Source organism: Eptatretus burgeri, chromosome 1, assembly GCF_056783735.1.
Source record: "Eptatretus burgeri isolate ZD-2024b chromosome 1, Ebu_testis_v1, whole genome shotgun sequence".
Classification (NCBI taxonomy): Eukaryota; Metazoa; Chordata; class Myxini; order Myxiniformes; family Myxinidae; genus Eptatretus; species Eptatretus burgeri.
Genome location: NC_140961.1, coordinates 47,571,655 through 47,588,668, shown reverse-complemented (window position 1 = coordinate 47,588,668; position 17,014 = coordinate 47,571,655). Strand labels below are relative to the sequence as shown.

The following is a 17,014-nucleotide window of genomic DNA, read 5'->3' as shown; positions in this document are numbered from 1 at the left end:
TCTTTAAAAGAGAAATTTCAATGTGAATTGTTCAGAGATTACGGTTTCATAATCAGAAGGAGATGTCAGAGGAAATCCCACCTGTGATAAGTACCTGTTTTCGTTATCGTGGAATTTCCGCGGGTTCAACTAGTTTCATGGGTGAAAACCTCTCATAATTATTATTACCTTCGCATTTTGCGAAAGGTTATGTTTTGGTCGGCATGTATTTATTTATTTATTTATTTATTTGTAATCTTGTGATTCGTATAACTCAAAAAGTATTAAACCAAATTGCATGAAATTTGGTGGGATGATTGGTTATTATCCAGGAAACATTCGATTAGATTTTGGGATCGTTCGGGTCAAAGGTCAAGGTCACGAAAAGGTCAAAATCGTCTTTTTACGATAACACGGTCAATTTTTATTCAATTTGCATGCAACTGACGCCAAAATGTTCAGAATTCAACGCCTCATCTTGTGATATGCAATATGACACAATGACGCCCATACTCTTGTTACCGGTTAGGGGTCAAAGGTCAGGGGGGTCACGACCTTGAAAAATATGCGGTTTTTGTCATAACGCAGTCAATTCTTGTCTGCTTTACATGAACCCAGCACCAAAATGTTGAGAATTTAATGCCCAATCTTGTGACACAATGACGTCATAACACGTCACCGGTTGGGGTAAAATGTCGGGGGGGGGGGGTCACTCCCTTGAAAAATATGCGGTTTTAGGCATAACTCGGTCAATTCTTATTCGATTTGCATGAAACCAGCATCAAACGAGATTACTTTCTCTTGTTAAAACGTTGTATTCACCGAGCTTGCGAGTGAAGACTCGCCAAAACGACGTGAGTTGATTGTTGTTTAGTCTGTAGCCCCCGAAAGTCGGGGGGGGTCATGACATTATAGATGTGGTTTGTGTCATAAGACCATTCATATGAAACCAGTTCCCCACACTCATACCAAGAACAAAAAAAGTAGTAGCGGCGAAGGTATGCGCTCTACGAGTGCCCATTCTAGTTTTCTGTATTACTGTTTATTCACTCCATCACCCTTTTTTTTCTGTCCCATGAGCCTCTGTTCAAAAAAAAAAATCAACCATTAGCTATAATGGTGTAAGGCTGGCGGGATGGCCAATAAGTATGCACATAACCTGGGTTCGAATAACGACACAGCTATAAACTGTCATCCCAGTGTTTCACAGGCACGGTGATTCATCAATGTGTGTGCATGTTAAACCTGGTGCCCCGTCCTGCCACCATTCGTTGGTGGACGTTAAAGATACCAAGGTGTCCTTAGCAACGAGTAGCTAAATTATCGCCAGCACCATGAACAAATAACAAATTCCTGCACCAACTACCAACAAGTATAACCCTTGCTACGATACTGCTTCAGCATACCCTGATGCTCTGTAACAGAGTGCGATATATCAGAATAATGGTGAGAGCTTGTATCTTCATTGAGGGGCATTGCGAATCCCTTTTGGCCCCCTTTCCAATGGATTCCATAAATGAAAAAAAAAGTGAGAATGCTCAAGTCTTTTTTTCTGGAGCGCTGTTTTCACTGAATTCCATTGAAGTCAAACTAATTACACCACTTTCTTCTGCAATTCCAGCAACTTCTATTCCAGCGAAAGGAAATGGATGGGTTGTGGTGTGGAATTGCATTTGCGATGAACCTGTTCCTTTCCGTGTTCTGAGTGTGGGGTTATTTTTATGTGGCTCCTGGTTTGCTGTGCAAGTCTCGTGGGACGAGTGGCCATGCTTGAGTTGAACTGGTATATCACATTATGAGTAACTCATTTCATCACGTGTGCTTCAGTGGCATTGTGTGGACAGGTCCTTGAGCTGTCTCGTCTGAGTTGGAATCTCGACCCAGCTGTAAGCTGCCATCGTAAGTCATTTACCATGATTTAATGTGTGAGGTCCAATCAGACTATTTCTGATGTTTTGAAGGATGTGCTTTTGTATGGCGGTGCCAGATCCTGGGAATGAGTGACCCTGAAAGTAAAAGATCAGCTTGTGCACACGGCTCGAGAAATGGATCTTCAAGGAGGCAGGCAGCTCTCGCGTCCCATATAAAACGAAGTACACACATGATGTTTGATTTTTGAGCTGTTCAATAAAGCGGCAGCTGTTAGTTTAACAGGAATAGAGAAGGCTTTAAATTAGTGGAATGCTGCCAAGTGGAAAAATCGTTTCTCTCTTCCTGTGCGAACCTTCTATTAGACACACGTGGTGAACAAAGACATTGATTTGTTGGCTGGAGGGACATACACCCACAGTGTAATGGATCGGCCAGCACACACTCCCTTATGATCCCCCCCCCCTCCCCCCGCTGCTCTGATCAGGATGAATTGTTGTTTATATTCGTGCTCCATGCTTAACATGATGGTTTTATTATTTTATTTCACATATATATATATATATATATATATATATATATATATATATATATATATATATATATATATATATATATATATATATATATATATATATATAGTTACACATTTCAGAATCGGATCCGACTAATGCATTAACACATCAAGGTCCTCAGACAGTTATTTCCTGAAATGCATGTCCAGGATAGACCCATCCCCATGTCTGGTGGGATTCTAACTTTGATGCGTTGAGAAGGGTAAAGAATAGATTCCCTCTCTTATGGAAAGCTCCTTTTTCTCTTTACGACGGACACATTCATGCACGTGAGATAGCCGTTAGCCCAACGGAGACTCGACACCCACCTTTTTCCATCGACGTTTGACACCTCTCAGGAAGATAACTGGATCTTTTTCATATCGGGCTGAACATTGAAGTGATAATTGTTGTTGAGATTTTATGAGCGCTTCACGTTTTCGCTCGGTAATTCTGGTGAGTGGCTGCTTTCTGTCGATCGTCCAGCACCACAAACATGGCATCGTAGGCCAGGAATGATTGTGGGACAGGCGGGTTGTCACTTGCAACGATGCGCAAATGGGCGGGGTGGATTTGGCTGGAGTCTGCTTGAGGCTCTGCCCAGACGGGCCGCCTATAAAGAGGAAGAGAGGATCTGTTTTTTTCCAGTCAGTTGGCGATAGCTGGTTACGGTTCTGACGGCTTTGAGAGTTAGTTGGCGATAGCTGGTGGCGGTTCTTACAGCTTGGAGAGTTTTGCGACAGTTTGTGTCAATTGATGACAGCTGGCCGACGGTTATTTTCGGTTCCAGTCAGACGGTTGGTGAGCTGGTGAGAGTTGGTGACGACCTTGCAGCCTTACAGTTCCTCACAGCTACGAACAGCTGTTGTGGCTCCTGACGGTGGGTGACGCTCGTGACGATACGCGTTGGGTCTGGAACGCATTGATCACGTTGATGCTGGTTCTGCTCGAGACCTGCTCTTGGCGTACCTGATTCTTGGGGTTGACGTCGATTAGCGTTCAAGCCTGTTTGCGAGTGGGTGCACGGCAAGGCTGGATGCTGGCAACGGACAAGGCACGCTCACACATTTCAGGACGTTTTATTTGACGTACGATGACATATTTGGTGAGCGAGACTGGATTTCTCTTCCCCCCCGCCCCCACAATGATCTGCTGGGTAACCTTGTGTCGTGTTTAATTGTAAAGTAAGGCATAGTGATAAGCATCTGCTCTTTGTCTCTTTTTCTATTGGTGCCTGATTAATTCTTCATTTGCTTGCAATTATTTTGATTGATTTTGAATTTATTTATTTTTAACCACACAAATAAATGTTTCTTTTTTCCCCTTATTAATAAATTCCTTTGTTGACGTTTCAACCTGCCATGCTTGTCCTTTCCTTCCTTTGATCCAGCATTGAACAAACCTCGATAGACTGGGAGGTAATTACCAAACAAATTGACCTGTAATAGTCGGCAAGCACCAGCGGTTAAACGCTCGGCCGCCATAATTTTAGATCTAATCGAGATAAGATTGGTGCTTTGCCGAGGGCGCGCTCCCCATTCAGGAAACCACATGATCTCTAATTAAACGGCATAATTAGACGGTGGATACTGGAACTCGTGGTTAACTGAGTGGCGTTCGTCGTTCTAAAGCAACCCACCGTACGACAAAGTTAATTGTGAGCGGTGGCCCCAGGTCCGGCTGTTCCAAGGACAAACGGGGATTAACCCCCTCATAATACACTCGGTACCTGTGGCCGTAACTGTATAAATTACTTATAACAATGTAATATCACGAATATGACAATTAAATTTTCAAAATAAATGTTTGACTTCTGCTTGATGTAAATCATGACAACAGGCCAACTCGTGTATTTAACCTCAGTTTTGTATGCCCGCATTAGTTGGTGGACGTTAAAGATCCAACAAAGTCCTTCATGAAGAGTCGGCGAGCTATGTGGTACCATCAACAAATTACAAAATCCTTCTCTAACTTCAGTCGAATGTCAGTCCTGGCCAGCCGGTTCGTGAAAGACTCAGGCCAAGCTTCCCCCGGCCAACCCCACAAGAACGTGGGACTAATTGTGGCCATTAAAGAATAAGTTATATCATGCTAAGAACCGGAGAGGCGACACAACAGCAGTTTCATACTTGCCTGTTATTATAAAGTGTAAGTGTATAACAAAGGTTAGAAAGTGGAAATGAGGAACAAGAGGGAATTAAACTGCAAAACATCGTTTCAGAGATTGATGGATAAGTATATACTGTAAGTAATGGTTATTAATATTTTATATTAAATACGAGGCTGTCACCGGTAAATGTAAGCCCGAGTGTGTTGTTCTGGTTATGACGTCACCCAATGACTGATATTATTGTTGCGATTTATAATTTATAATTACAAATGAACAGCATCTGGAGAAACGTCTTTTAAAGAGCTAGCAGGGATTAACCTTTTGTAAATAATGTTAACGAATTAACTTTAGGTTTTGTCCAAACTATAACGATCATGTATGGTAGATGCGGTAAGTACCTATGTAGATGCCCCCTCCTCAACCCGTACCTCCTTCTCCCCACCCCCTCTTGTTCTCCACGATTTTTATGACCTCCTTTAACACTTCATAAAAGTTCTCCATTGGATTGTAATTTAATAATGAAAGTTGTGGAATTTAATTTAAATTGGTGATGCAGTAGATATGGTTTGAAAGAGAAACAATAGTTTAACCTTAACACTTTTCCTCCCTCCTCCCTACCTTACTTACCAGCCATGGATGATGTTCAAGGTGTTTGGAAAGTCCGGAATCATGGGGATTTTAATTTTATTGCGAACTACTGACATGCGTACACATGACACGTATCAATTCCTGTATGTAGATTCCTTTGAACGTTTCTTAACATTGGCGAGTCGATATTAGCACATCTGTTTGTGACTTCACTCTTTTTAGATAGATCTTCAATAGTACATGGTCTGTGGTCTTGGTCATTGGGGAGGGGGGGAATTATATCAGTCCATGACATCCTATCCACATCAAAAGATAAATAATATAAATTAAAAAATTATTTCCCATGACTCCAGACTTTTAAAACCCCTGCACAAAAATAGAAATTTTGAAAAAAAACAAATATTACATGACAGTAATTGTTCTATATGATTTAAATCATGAGGACTAATCTGGGATGGGAAAAGAAGGGTTATATGATAACCACTGTAGATTGGGGCTGGGGGGTTGTTGGTTTGGCAAATCCTATTTTGATAGCGAATTTGAGTCATAATGAAGGCTCTTTGTGATCATCAAAGCATCTATGAGCAGAGGAGGGTGCACATGAGGTGTGTGGCATGCTTGCGTGGTGTGTTTGTGCACCTGAGTGTGGAAGTATGCACGTGCGTGTGCGTAATGTACACCGTCAGGTGGAATATCTTCTTGTTTACACGCACTTTGTTTTAAATTAAACTATTCATGGATTCATAGAACACAACTATTACCCCCACGCTGTCTTGAGAAACAACGACATGGGGTGGGGGTATCCGAGCGGAAAATTTTGATTGGTCGTTATGACGTAAAGTGTTGTAATATTTTTTTCCAAGTACTGCTAAACAGAAGAGTTTTGAATGTGACAAAAAGGCGATTTGTATTGACAGTGTTCAAGTGTATAATTCAATTGAAATCAAATAAAGATTTTAAAAGTAGTAGAAAAATATTTTCGCAACTTTACCACTATTTACACCACCTTGTTTAACATGCTACATTAGTTCTTCGTGCCTGTTGTTTGTGTCCTTTATGACGCCCTTAAAACAGTAGGTTTCCTGTTTGGAATTATTTTCAATGTTGTTTTACAGCAAACAGGCAGAAGGACAAAAAAACTCCTCTCTGCACATGTCGATCGGGACAAATTCAGAGCCAACCCTTCTATTAAACGACAGGTTTGTTTTCCGATTTGTGTTCAAAATGAAACATTAATTTGAAGTTAAGTTTATCCTCAATCATAAACTGACATTTGTAGACTGAGACAGACACAGAAGTGAACCAATTGTTTAACCCCACTTTTTGCTTCATGTGTGCGGAGTAATAAATCTCAATCCGTAACCCCAACAGACACCCCCACTCTGGCCCCACTTCCCTCTGCTTTCTCTTTTTACTTCCACTTACGAAGGGGTGAAAACATAACGTCCATCCACCTGTCTGTTGGTCTGTGAGCAGGATATCTCAAAAAGTTAGACAGATTTGGGCGAAATTTGATGGACAATTCGTGTGTTTGACAAGGACTAATTGGTTTGACTTTGGTTAAGATCTGGATCCAGAGAGGTTGAAATTTTTTTTAAGTGATTCTTCACCATTGAGAGGATGGGGGCTAAAAACGATATATCGCATGATATTTCAAAAAGGTGTGGATGGATTGGGACAAAATTTGATTGATGAGTTGGATCGGTGACAAGAACAATGCAGATCTGGCTTATCGGTGGGATACAAAATGTAAACTGCTCAGCCGGGTGGAGGTATGTGCTCTACTGAGTGCCATTCTCTAGTTAAATCCTTGAATCCATTCAGATTTCTAAAAAAAAAAATTCAAAAAAGTGCCAAGTTCCAAACTAACCGATCTGTCCCCTTTACTTTGATTATAGATTAGTAAGACCACAGCGAGTGCTAAAATCAATCGGTGAAACAATCCACACCGAGGTCAGATGAAAATATCTATTCGATGTCGGTTTGAACACCCTCTTAAACATTTGTGGCCGTCTTGTGCTACATCGATAGACAGACAGCTCATTGGACTGCACATTCAAAACGTTTCAAACTGTCCTCGTATTATGTCCATGACCGAAAACAAAATTTTGAGCCAAGGTGAGCTCTGGTAAATGATATCATCATAATCATCATCATCATCACAATCCATACTCTACGCAGAGCGTTGGTGTTGCCAAAGCAGTCAGCAGACTCCAATCCTGGTTGGGTCACCTCTCAGACTCGGAAAGTCAGGGCAGGAATTTGGAATTTGTTCATGGGGCTGGGAATAGCTCGCCTACTCTTTGTGAAGCACACCATGGAATCTTTAACATCTACCAACTAATTCCGGCAGACGGGACGCTCGGTTTAATGTCCATACGAGAAACATTAAACAGGGCGTCTCACATTGATGAATCACCCTGCCTGTGAAACATCGATACACCATTTGTAGGTGGGTTGGGATTCGAGCCCTGGGTAGACAGCTTAGAGACGAGTGTGCATACCACTTGGCCATCCTGCCAGGGTAACAATATAGGAAAGATAACATTGTATATGGTCATTGGTTATTCACATTTAATGGCTGCTCTTTACATCCTCTTATTGGGTCCATCCGTGCAGGCATACAACACCAACATGGAATGGATTCATCTGCAGGATAAATAAATGAACATGTACATCTCAGTTGCCTCAGCACTCATTCCCTCCAACACTTCAGCAGCACCATCACACATCATCTCCCAGTCGTGCCTGTAATCTCTTTCTACCATTATTGACCATTCACCACCCTCTCTGACCAAACATACCATCCTCTCTACACTCAAACGGGTCCTGTGTGTCTGTGTATCGCTACTGCCTGACAGATATCCTTTTATACATCCTCAACTGTCGTTTTAGTCTTCCATGATCCATGACTTTGCACATCAAGGAATGACCTTTTTTTTTTTGCACATAAACGCATGCTTTTCACCGGAAACATCATGTGGCGACTCTGTGGTGCCTCCCTCACCACCACCACCGCTTGCATCACGTTGTTTTGATTTACAGCACTGCGGAGTCACTTTGCTCCTTGAGAAGCCTCGGTCTCTGTGTTCTTCTCCCGACCTCTTCCCTCGAACGCCTTTTCCTGGATGAGACAACACGCACTCGTACTACTATATTGCTGCTTCATTAATGGCCCCAATTATTTCCACCGTTTGGTGAGTATTGGTGGGGAAAAGGTTTGGCCAAATCTTTCACAAACGAGCTGTCGTTTGGTACGTGTTCAGGGTGCTGGCAATAACTCGTCTACACTTCGCTAAAGACACCCGTGAGTTCTACTTTATCCCAAAATGCTTTCTTATAGAAAACTTTGGTGGTTGCCTCGGGGTGAGGATACCGAACTAGAATCCTGGAGAATGGGGTGAAGGTTCAAAGGATTTGGAGTCTAAGATTCAGGAATTTAAGCTCGTCTCATTGTATGCCACACCTGATAGGGAATTGTCCTATGTTACAAAGCATTGGTTCTGCCGAAGCAGTTTCTTGGCCAAGGGTATTTCTATTCCTATGCCGGCTTGCCCCCTCCCTATGCCGGCTTGCCATCCCTATCTCAGCAGGAGTTAGAGCAGAAATTTGGAATTTGTTCATGGTGCCGGCAATAGACCGCATGGTCTTCACAAAGGACATTGTGGGATCTTTAACATCCACCAACCAATACCGGAAAGACAGGACACCCAGTTTAACATCTATCTGATGGACGGAACACACAAAGATGAGTGAAACACCAGGATGATGGTTTATAGCTGGGCTGAGATTTGAACCCCGGCTATACAGCTTAGAGGCGAGTGTGGGTAATTTGGTGTCCAGGGCATCCTGCTAGCCGTATAAGAGAATTATCTCTTTTTTTTTTATTTTGTATTTTTTGTGTAATATTTTGTCCAAGTACTGCGAAACGGAAGGTTTTGAAAGTGCCAACAAGGCGATTTGTGTTCTGCAATGTTCAAGTGTATAATTCAATTGAAATAAAGTAAAGATTTTAAAGGTCATAGAAAAAAAAAACCTTTTTTTTCAGAAGTTTACCGTCGTTGATGTCGCGTCTTTTTACGCCACCTTATTTAACGCGTTGCATTAGTTCGTCGTGCACGTTGTTTGTGTCCTTTTTGACTTCCTTAAAAAAGTAGGTTTCCTGTTTGGCATGATTTTCAATTTTGTTTGACTTCCTGACAGGTAAATGGACTAAAAAAAATTAACTCAACTCTTCTCTACGCATACACGATTGGGACGACATTCTGTACAATTAGCCAAATTCAGAGCCAGACTACTGCTAAACTGCAGGTTCGTTTTCCGATTCATGTTCAATATATAACATTCAATTGAAATCGAGTTTAAGATCATAAACCGACGTCTGTCGACAGAGGTATAGGCAAAGTGAACCAATTGCTTAACCCCACCTTTCGCTCTATGTGCTCACGGGCAACAAACATGATGTCACAAATGAGCTACGCACATCGTCTGTCAAAGACGGTTGCATAAGTATCGAAATTTATTCTGAAATTCCTTTCCCTGATCAGCAGAACCCTGAACTCATCAACTTATTAGGGATTGAGAATTTCATCGATTTAAAATTCTCAAAATTACACTTATTTATCATTTATTAACAAGACAGTAATTCTCATCACGTACAGACATGACAGAAGTAAAGAGACACCTTAATTTCCTTCATTCCATCTGGATAACGCAGTTTTACTCAGTGATTTGTACGGATATTCGACTATTTCTTTGCGGAAACGAGTTCCTGGATCTTGTATGACAATTAACTATGCCTCGAACCCAGGGAGCACAGAAATATTCCGATTTTCAAAAAGGACGAATTGTTGGCCATTCGGAAGGTGGAGTGAGCCAGCGTCAGATCGCTCAGAACCTTGGAATTCCACTTTCTACGGTCAATCGGGTGATTGTGCAATTCACCAGCAAAGGCAAGGAATCCACAGCTTCTCGTTCTGGTCGACTTAGGCCCTCAGAAAGGTGTCTTCGTGCTGTCAGGTGGTCCATTGAGAAAACTCCCCGTTGCAAGGCAGCAGATGTTGCAGAGGAGGTCCAAGTTAACTCAAGAACTGCCTTCATCAATTGGGCTACTATGGGAGAGCAGCTCGGAGAAAACGTCTTCTTCGACCAGCCGACATTCAAAGGAGAAAGAAGTGGGCTGATGAGATGGCCACCAGACCCTTGGACTTTTGACAAACGGGCATTTTTTCACATGAGTCCCAATTTGCTCAATTCTCTGACAGTAGACGCGTATGGGTCTGGAGACTTCCCAATCAAGAGTTCTCTTTGAACAGATTACAGCCAACTGTCAAACACGGTGGTTTTTCAGTGATGGTGTGGGGAGCAATCTGGAGTGTTGGTTGGTCAGAGCTTGTGGAGTGTGTTGGCAACATCAACTCTACGATGTACATTTCTATCCTTGAGGATGGACTTCTCCCTGTCTTCTCCACTGGTCAAAAACAACACTCTGTTCATGGAAGATGGAGCTCCATGCCACACTGTAAAAAAAAAAAAAAGACCAAAGAATGGCAGGACAGAAATGGGATCAAGTGACTTCCATGGCCAAGTCAGTCTCCTGACATGAATCCCATTGAACACCTCTGGGCCATATTGGATCGAGCTGTGTGAAAAAAAATTCAGGAAACCAACATCACGCACAGAATTGCTCAACCTGTTTGTGTGAAGCCTGGGTAGAAATCCCACGAGAGAAAATTTCAGAACTCATTAGTTCTATGTCTGAAAGAGTAAAAGCGTCGAAATCTGCAAATGGCAAGTTTACAAAATACTAACTGTGCATCTATCTTCTATCTATAATTCCAGCTGTGTGTGTGTGTGTGTGTGTGTGTGTGTGTGTGTGTGTGTGTGTGTGTGTGTGTGTGTGTGTGTGTGTGTGTGTGTGCGAGACACAGAGACACAGAGACACAGAGACACAGAGACACAGAGACACAGAGACACAGAGACACAGACACACAGCGCTGTTTCTCGACAACCACTGGTCCGATCTAATTGAAACTTGCCAGGTATATTGCTGGGGACCTGACGATGTGCCTTTTCAAGGTTTGATATTAATCGGCCGAGTGCTTCCCAAGTTATGGCCATTTATTTACCAAGCCAATGACAAGACACGTTGCTGCATAGGCCGGTGCGCGGCCAGCCTACAATGACGTCACGGGCCGTGCCGGTTACGATGGGGATCGGTGCCTTGGTTACCGTGGCATAGGAGTGGCAATGGTCAATGGCAGCAAATGTCATGGCAAGCAAAGACAGGGAGGTAAACTTGATTTTAATTTGGATTTTAATTAACTCTGTGTGTGTATCACAGCAGTTGTTACTTCAATGAAAGCGATAATTCGTGGAATGCATGTGAACATTCCGTACGGGCACGCACCACTTCCGGATAGTGATGACTTACTGTATTCTAATAATTTCTTATGCGCATTTATAGATAAACACAATGCCCTGATCCAGTCGTCGTTTACGAGAGCGAAGGAACGGCCTGTGTGGTTGTTGTTTTTGGCACGCGGTTTGAATTTTTTTTTTTTTTTGAGCAAAAGAACGGCCTGTGTGGTTGTTTGTTTGTTTTTTTTTGAGCCAAGGAACGGCCTGTGTGGTTGATTGAAAGTTTTTTTTTTTTTTTTTTTTTGGTTTGCACGTACTAGTGTATTAAAATGGATCAAATAGACTTCAAATGTTAAATAAATAAATTATTTTAAAAATCTATGGTGTCTATTTACTTCTATGATGTCTGTGTATGTACATCAATATTTGTATCTATTTCGTACATATTATATCATAGTACAAGTTTATTTCACCACATTCTTCATTACTGCGTCGTTTGGGGAGATAAATCGTTCATTTGACTTTATTTCAAAGAACAGTCCCAGCACATGAGAACACATGAGAACAAAGAACTCTGAGATTACAGTTTAGGCTTCGAGATCTTTTTCCAAGTTTATCTCTTCCTTTGAATCAAAATTGCACAGCTGTGTCCGAAGGAAGCGGTGAAGTTTAAAATAAATAAATAAAGGTCTGTTTGTGTGCACAGGTGCGTGGGCACACCTGGTGAAACTGCAAACGTCGACTTGCTACTGGTTATCCCCGCACGGAGGGTAAAAGGCTCTTCTTCTTCATTTTCTACGGATGGACAGGTGGACGGATGGAAAGAAAGAAGGACGTTCCGGATATTGAAGCGGCTCCACCGCCTAAAAATGTGAGTGTTTTTGTTGTTGGGGTTCGTTTGTTAATACATGTAACCAAGCACTTATAAAACGGCTGGAAGTTGCATCTTTGTCCAAAATGTCAGCTTTGTATCTGGTGGAACGTTTATTCAAATTTCTCTCAATTGTAGTAACTGTTGGAGTGGAGACTCGTCCAGGATTGTAACACGAACCAAGAAACAGCTTTGGCAGCACCGACGCTCTGTTGGATGGTACATAATAACTGTGTGTGTGTGTGTGTGTGTGTGTGTGTGTGTGTGTGTGTGTGTGTGTGTGTGTGTGTGTGTGTGTGTGTGTGTGTGTGTGTGTGTGTGTGTGTGTGTGTGTGATTTGTCGTGTATCCCCAGGCTGCACGGTGTCTGTGCGTATATCTGGACATTACTTTGATTAACCAGTCACTTTCCAGAGAGAGAGAGAGAGAGAGACACAGACAGACAGACAGACAGACAGACAGACAGACAGACAGACAGACAGACAGACAGACAGGCAGAGAGGCAGAGAGATAGAGAGATAGAGAGATAGAGAGATAGAGAGACAGACACAGATAGAGAGATAGAGAGAGACAGAGAGACAGCCACAGATAGAGAGATAGAGAGAGACAGAGAGACAGCCACAGATAGAGAGATAGAGAGAGACAGAGAGACAGCCACAGATAGAGAGAGACAGAGAGACAACGACCGAACCGAGTATAGAAAAATTGTCTTTGGCGCAATCATCTTTGGGCTGTATCGTCTGGGTTAACCAGTTGAGGGTTCGATTCCCAGCCAGACTATGAACTGTCTGTTTGGTGCTTCACAGGCAGTGTTGCATCACAGTGTGTGCCAACCCTCAGATGGACGTGAAGCTGGCCGTCTCGTCTGCTCGCATGAGCCGGTGGGCGTTAAATATCCCACGGTGTTTTGCGAAGAATAGGCGAGATACCGCCAGCACCGAGGACAAAATACAAATTCCTGCCCCGACTACCGCTGGGAGGGCAAAGGCAAACAACCCAGTGTAATCATTCATGTGTTTGTGCTGCTTTGGCAGCACTGAACCTTCCTTCAAAACAGAGAACCACACAGACATGACAGTACATTGTATATCTCACAGTTGGAGATGACGACACAATGTTCAGTCGATTGATGATGACCTATCCCCAACATGTGCTTGCATCATTATTTTCCTGTGACGTTGGACCAACGAGGTGCTGGAAAGTTCGTCAGATAAAATTAATGCAATTATTGTTGTAAAATACAACCAGCTGTAAATCTGACCAGAAGACAAAAGCTGAACCCAAAACATCATTTACTTTATCTCACAATAATTATTTGCACGTTGCTGGGTATCCTCTGACTCTGAGTTTGCAATTGCTCGTTGACTTTAACACCAATACAAACATTTATTAAGACTTTAACATCAATACAAACATTTATTAAGACTTTAACACCAACACAAACATTTATGAAGACTTTAACATCAATACAAACATTTATTAAGACTTTAACATCAACACAAACATTTATTAAGACTTTAACACCAATACAAACATTTATTAAGACTTTAACACCAATACAAACATTTATTAAGACTTTAACACCAATACAAACATTTATTAAGACTTTAACACCAATACAAACATTTATTAAGACTTTAACACCAATACAAACATTTGTTAAGACTTTAACACCAATACAAACGTTTATTAAGACTTTAACACCAATACAAACATTTATTAAGACTTTAACACCAATACAAACATTTATTAAGACCTAAACCAACACAAAAATTATTAAGACATAAACCAACACAAAAATTTTTAAGACGTTAACCAATACAAACATTTATTAAGACTTTAACACCAATACAAACATTTATTAAGACCTAAACCAACACAAACCTTTATTAAGACCTTAACCAATACAAACATTTATTAAGACTTTAACACCAATACAAACATTTATTAAGACTTTAACACCAATACAAATATTTATTAAGACTTTAACACCAATACAAACATTTATTAAGACATTAACACCAATACAAACATTTATTAAGACTTTAACACCAATACAAGCATTTATTAAGACTTTAACACCAATACAAGCATTTATCAAGACTTTAACACCAATACAAACATTTATCAAGACTTTAACACCAATACAAACATTTATTAAGACCTAAACCAATACAAACATTTATTAAGATTTTAACATCAATACAAACATTTATTAAGACCTAAACCAAGACAAACTTTTATTAAGACTTTAACATCAATACAAGCATTTATTAAGACTTCAACCAATACAAACATTTATTAATACTTCAACCAATTCAAACATTTATTAAGACCTTAACCAATACAAACATTAATCAAGACTTTAACACCAATACAAACATTTATTAAGACTTTAACACCAATACAAGCATTTATTAAGACTTCAACCAATACAAACATTTATTAAGACTTAACACCACTACAAACAAAAATTAAGACTTTAACCAATTCAAACATTTATTAAGACCTTAACCAATTCAAACATTTATTCAGACCTTAACCAATACAAACATTTATTAAGACTTTACCATCAATACAAACATTTATTAAGACTTTACCATCAATACAAACATTTATTAAGACTTTACCACCAATACAAACATTTATTAAGACTTTAACACCAATACAAACATTTATTAAAACTTTAACACCAATACAAACATTTATTAAGACTTTAACCAATACAAACATTTATTAAGACTTTAACACCAATACAAACATTTATTAAGACTTTAACACCAATACAAACATTTATTCAGTCTTTCACATCAATACAAACAATTATTACGGATCCTAGGCATCAAAAAGTGACATTTATTCAACAAACACTTTCAAAAGGAGCACCTCATCGCCATTAGTGCATTTAAATGACATCAGATGTGGCAATGAATGTGAGTTGTTGCTACCAGCTTACCGGCTCGACGACAGAAGATGCAATTTGTATTTTTGGCACCTCCATCCTTACCCAATTTTGAATAGTGTGCGGGCATGGGCAACTTGCTAGTAAGGTTTAATAACCTATCGTGCCCTTTGTAAGTTTCATCATAAGTACTATGGAAGGAATTAGTTGTATGGTTTTGATGAAAAGAGAATCTCGGCTGCTGATCACCATTTACAAGTCTTTCTTTGCTGCTTTACTATGTTCTTGATATGATATTTACCATTTATTTTCTGCTTATTACCTGGAAGTCATCATCTATCTGTTTTAGGAGAAAAGTTTCCATCAAAAGGAAAGAAAACCGTCTATTTATACAGAGAGAACAATCGATCCTGTGAGATCACAGGTTCTGCTGCCGTTTATAAAAGAGTCGGAGTCCCAAGAACGTGACTTGGACAAAACAAACTGAGAGCACGTGACTCCGTCCTAAAATCAAATGGCATAATCCCCCAAAAATGTAGTGCATAAGCAAAACACGAGAAACTCACTTTGTGTCGTGCCGAGTGGCACTGACGAGGAGGCCAAAAATACAGACGATAAAAACAGCGACTCCAGCCAGGAAAGTAACAAATAGGATATCTGTAAGGTATAGTATGGCAAATAGGATATCTATAAGGCATAGTATGACAAATAGGATACATGTAAGGCATAGTATGACAAATAGGATGCATGTAAGGCATAGTATGACAAATATGATGCATGTAAGGCATAGTATGACAAATAGGATACATGTAAGGCAGAGTATGACATATACGATATCTGTAAGGCAGAGTATGACAAATGGGATATCTGTAAGGCATGGTATGACAAATAGGATATCTGTGAGACATAGATGACAATTAGGATACATGTAAGGCAGAGTATGGCAAATGGGATATCTGTAAGGCATGGTATGACAAATAGAATATCTGTGAGACTTAGTATGACAATTAGGATACATGTAAGGCAGAGTATGACATATAGGATATCTGTAAGGCATAGTATGACAAATGGGATATCTGTAAGGCATAGTATGACAAATGGGATATCTGTAAGGCGTGGTATGACAAATAGGATATCTGTGAGACTTAGTATGACAATTAGGATACATGTAAGGCAAAATATCACAATGTATATCTGTAGGCACTGCCCTTGTAAATAGGATATCTGGAAGACAATGTAACAATTAAGATATATAGTAGATCAGGCAAAATAAGATATCTATAAATATGTCATCGGGAAAGAGTATGTAGCTTTGCCTCAAGTATTACGAACAGTACAATCGAGAAATTTTAGTAAGGTGTGACGGATAGCGGGAAGGATCTCAAAAGGGAATTTCCATGATGGACCCCATACCAAGCAGATGGCTGAATCAAACTCACATTGCAAGTCGTTAAAATCAAGAGATTTTACCGAACTGTGGTTGTGGTTCTTCGATTCTGAAGCGCTCATGGTATGCAGAGCACCTGGACTGCTCAAGCGGAGTCAGTAGAGCGACTGAGAGCCGGAGTTGCCCATCAAACTCAAAGCCTTTTGATGAACCTGCAGTGAGTGGCTCGTCTATCCACACAGAGAGCGCAGGTGCGTTTAGCAAGAGTCCCCGCCTCATGACCAGCGGTAATGGAACAGCTTAGCAGAAAGGTTTGGTACCAGGAAAATAAACCTCAACAGAAGCAGCATAAAAGGCCACCTGCTACCTGGTGCACCCTTCATTCAGGTCGTGCG

General features: G+C 40.7%; 1 protein-coding gene and 1 long non-coding RNA gene across 4 annotated transcripts in view; one reads left to right on the top strand and one right to left on the bottom strand.

The window, feature by feature from the left end:
* The first annotated feature begins 1,066 nt into the window (after positions 1-1,066).
* The window catches only part of LOC147034417 (uncharacterized), a 27,584-nt gene continuing 11,636 nt past the window's right edge, over positions 1,067-17,014 (top strand). Inside the window, exons 1-5 of one of the 2 annotated variants that reach the window (XR_015058571.1) lie at positions 1,067-1,878; positions 6,216-6,299; positions 8,146-8,297; positions 12,167-12,331; positions 12,470-12,550. This is a non-coding gene — a long non-coding RNA (uncharacterized LOC147034417). The remainder of the gene's footprint in view (positions 1,879-6,215; positions 6,300-8,145; positions 8,298-12,166; positions 12,332-12,469; positions 12,551-17,014) is intronic. The other variant, XR_015058572.1, reaches the window with a different exon arrangement.
* LOC147034418 (uncharacterized) lies at positions 6,312-16,981 on the bottom strand. Of its 2 annotated transcripts, none has more exons than XM_085882870.1 (3): positions 16,703-16,981; positions 15,799-15,889; positions 6,312-8,224 (listed from the first exon to the last, which is right to left on the bottom strand). In XM_085882870.1, exons 1-3 carry the CDS (start codon positions 16,896-16,898, stop codon positions 8,140-8,142), a joined length of 372 nt encoding a protein of 123 aa, XP_085738996.1. In that variant the 5' UTR covers positions 16,899-16,981; the 3' UTR covers positions 6,312-8,139. The 2 variants fall into 2 exon arrangements, 1 of the variants encoding a protein (XP_085738996.1); XR_015058570.1 differs by having other exon boundaries at positions 6,314-8,224; positions 16,672-16,967.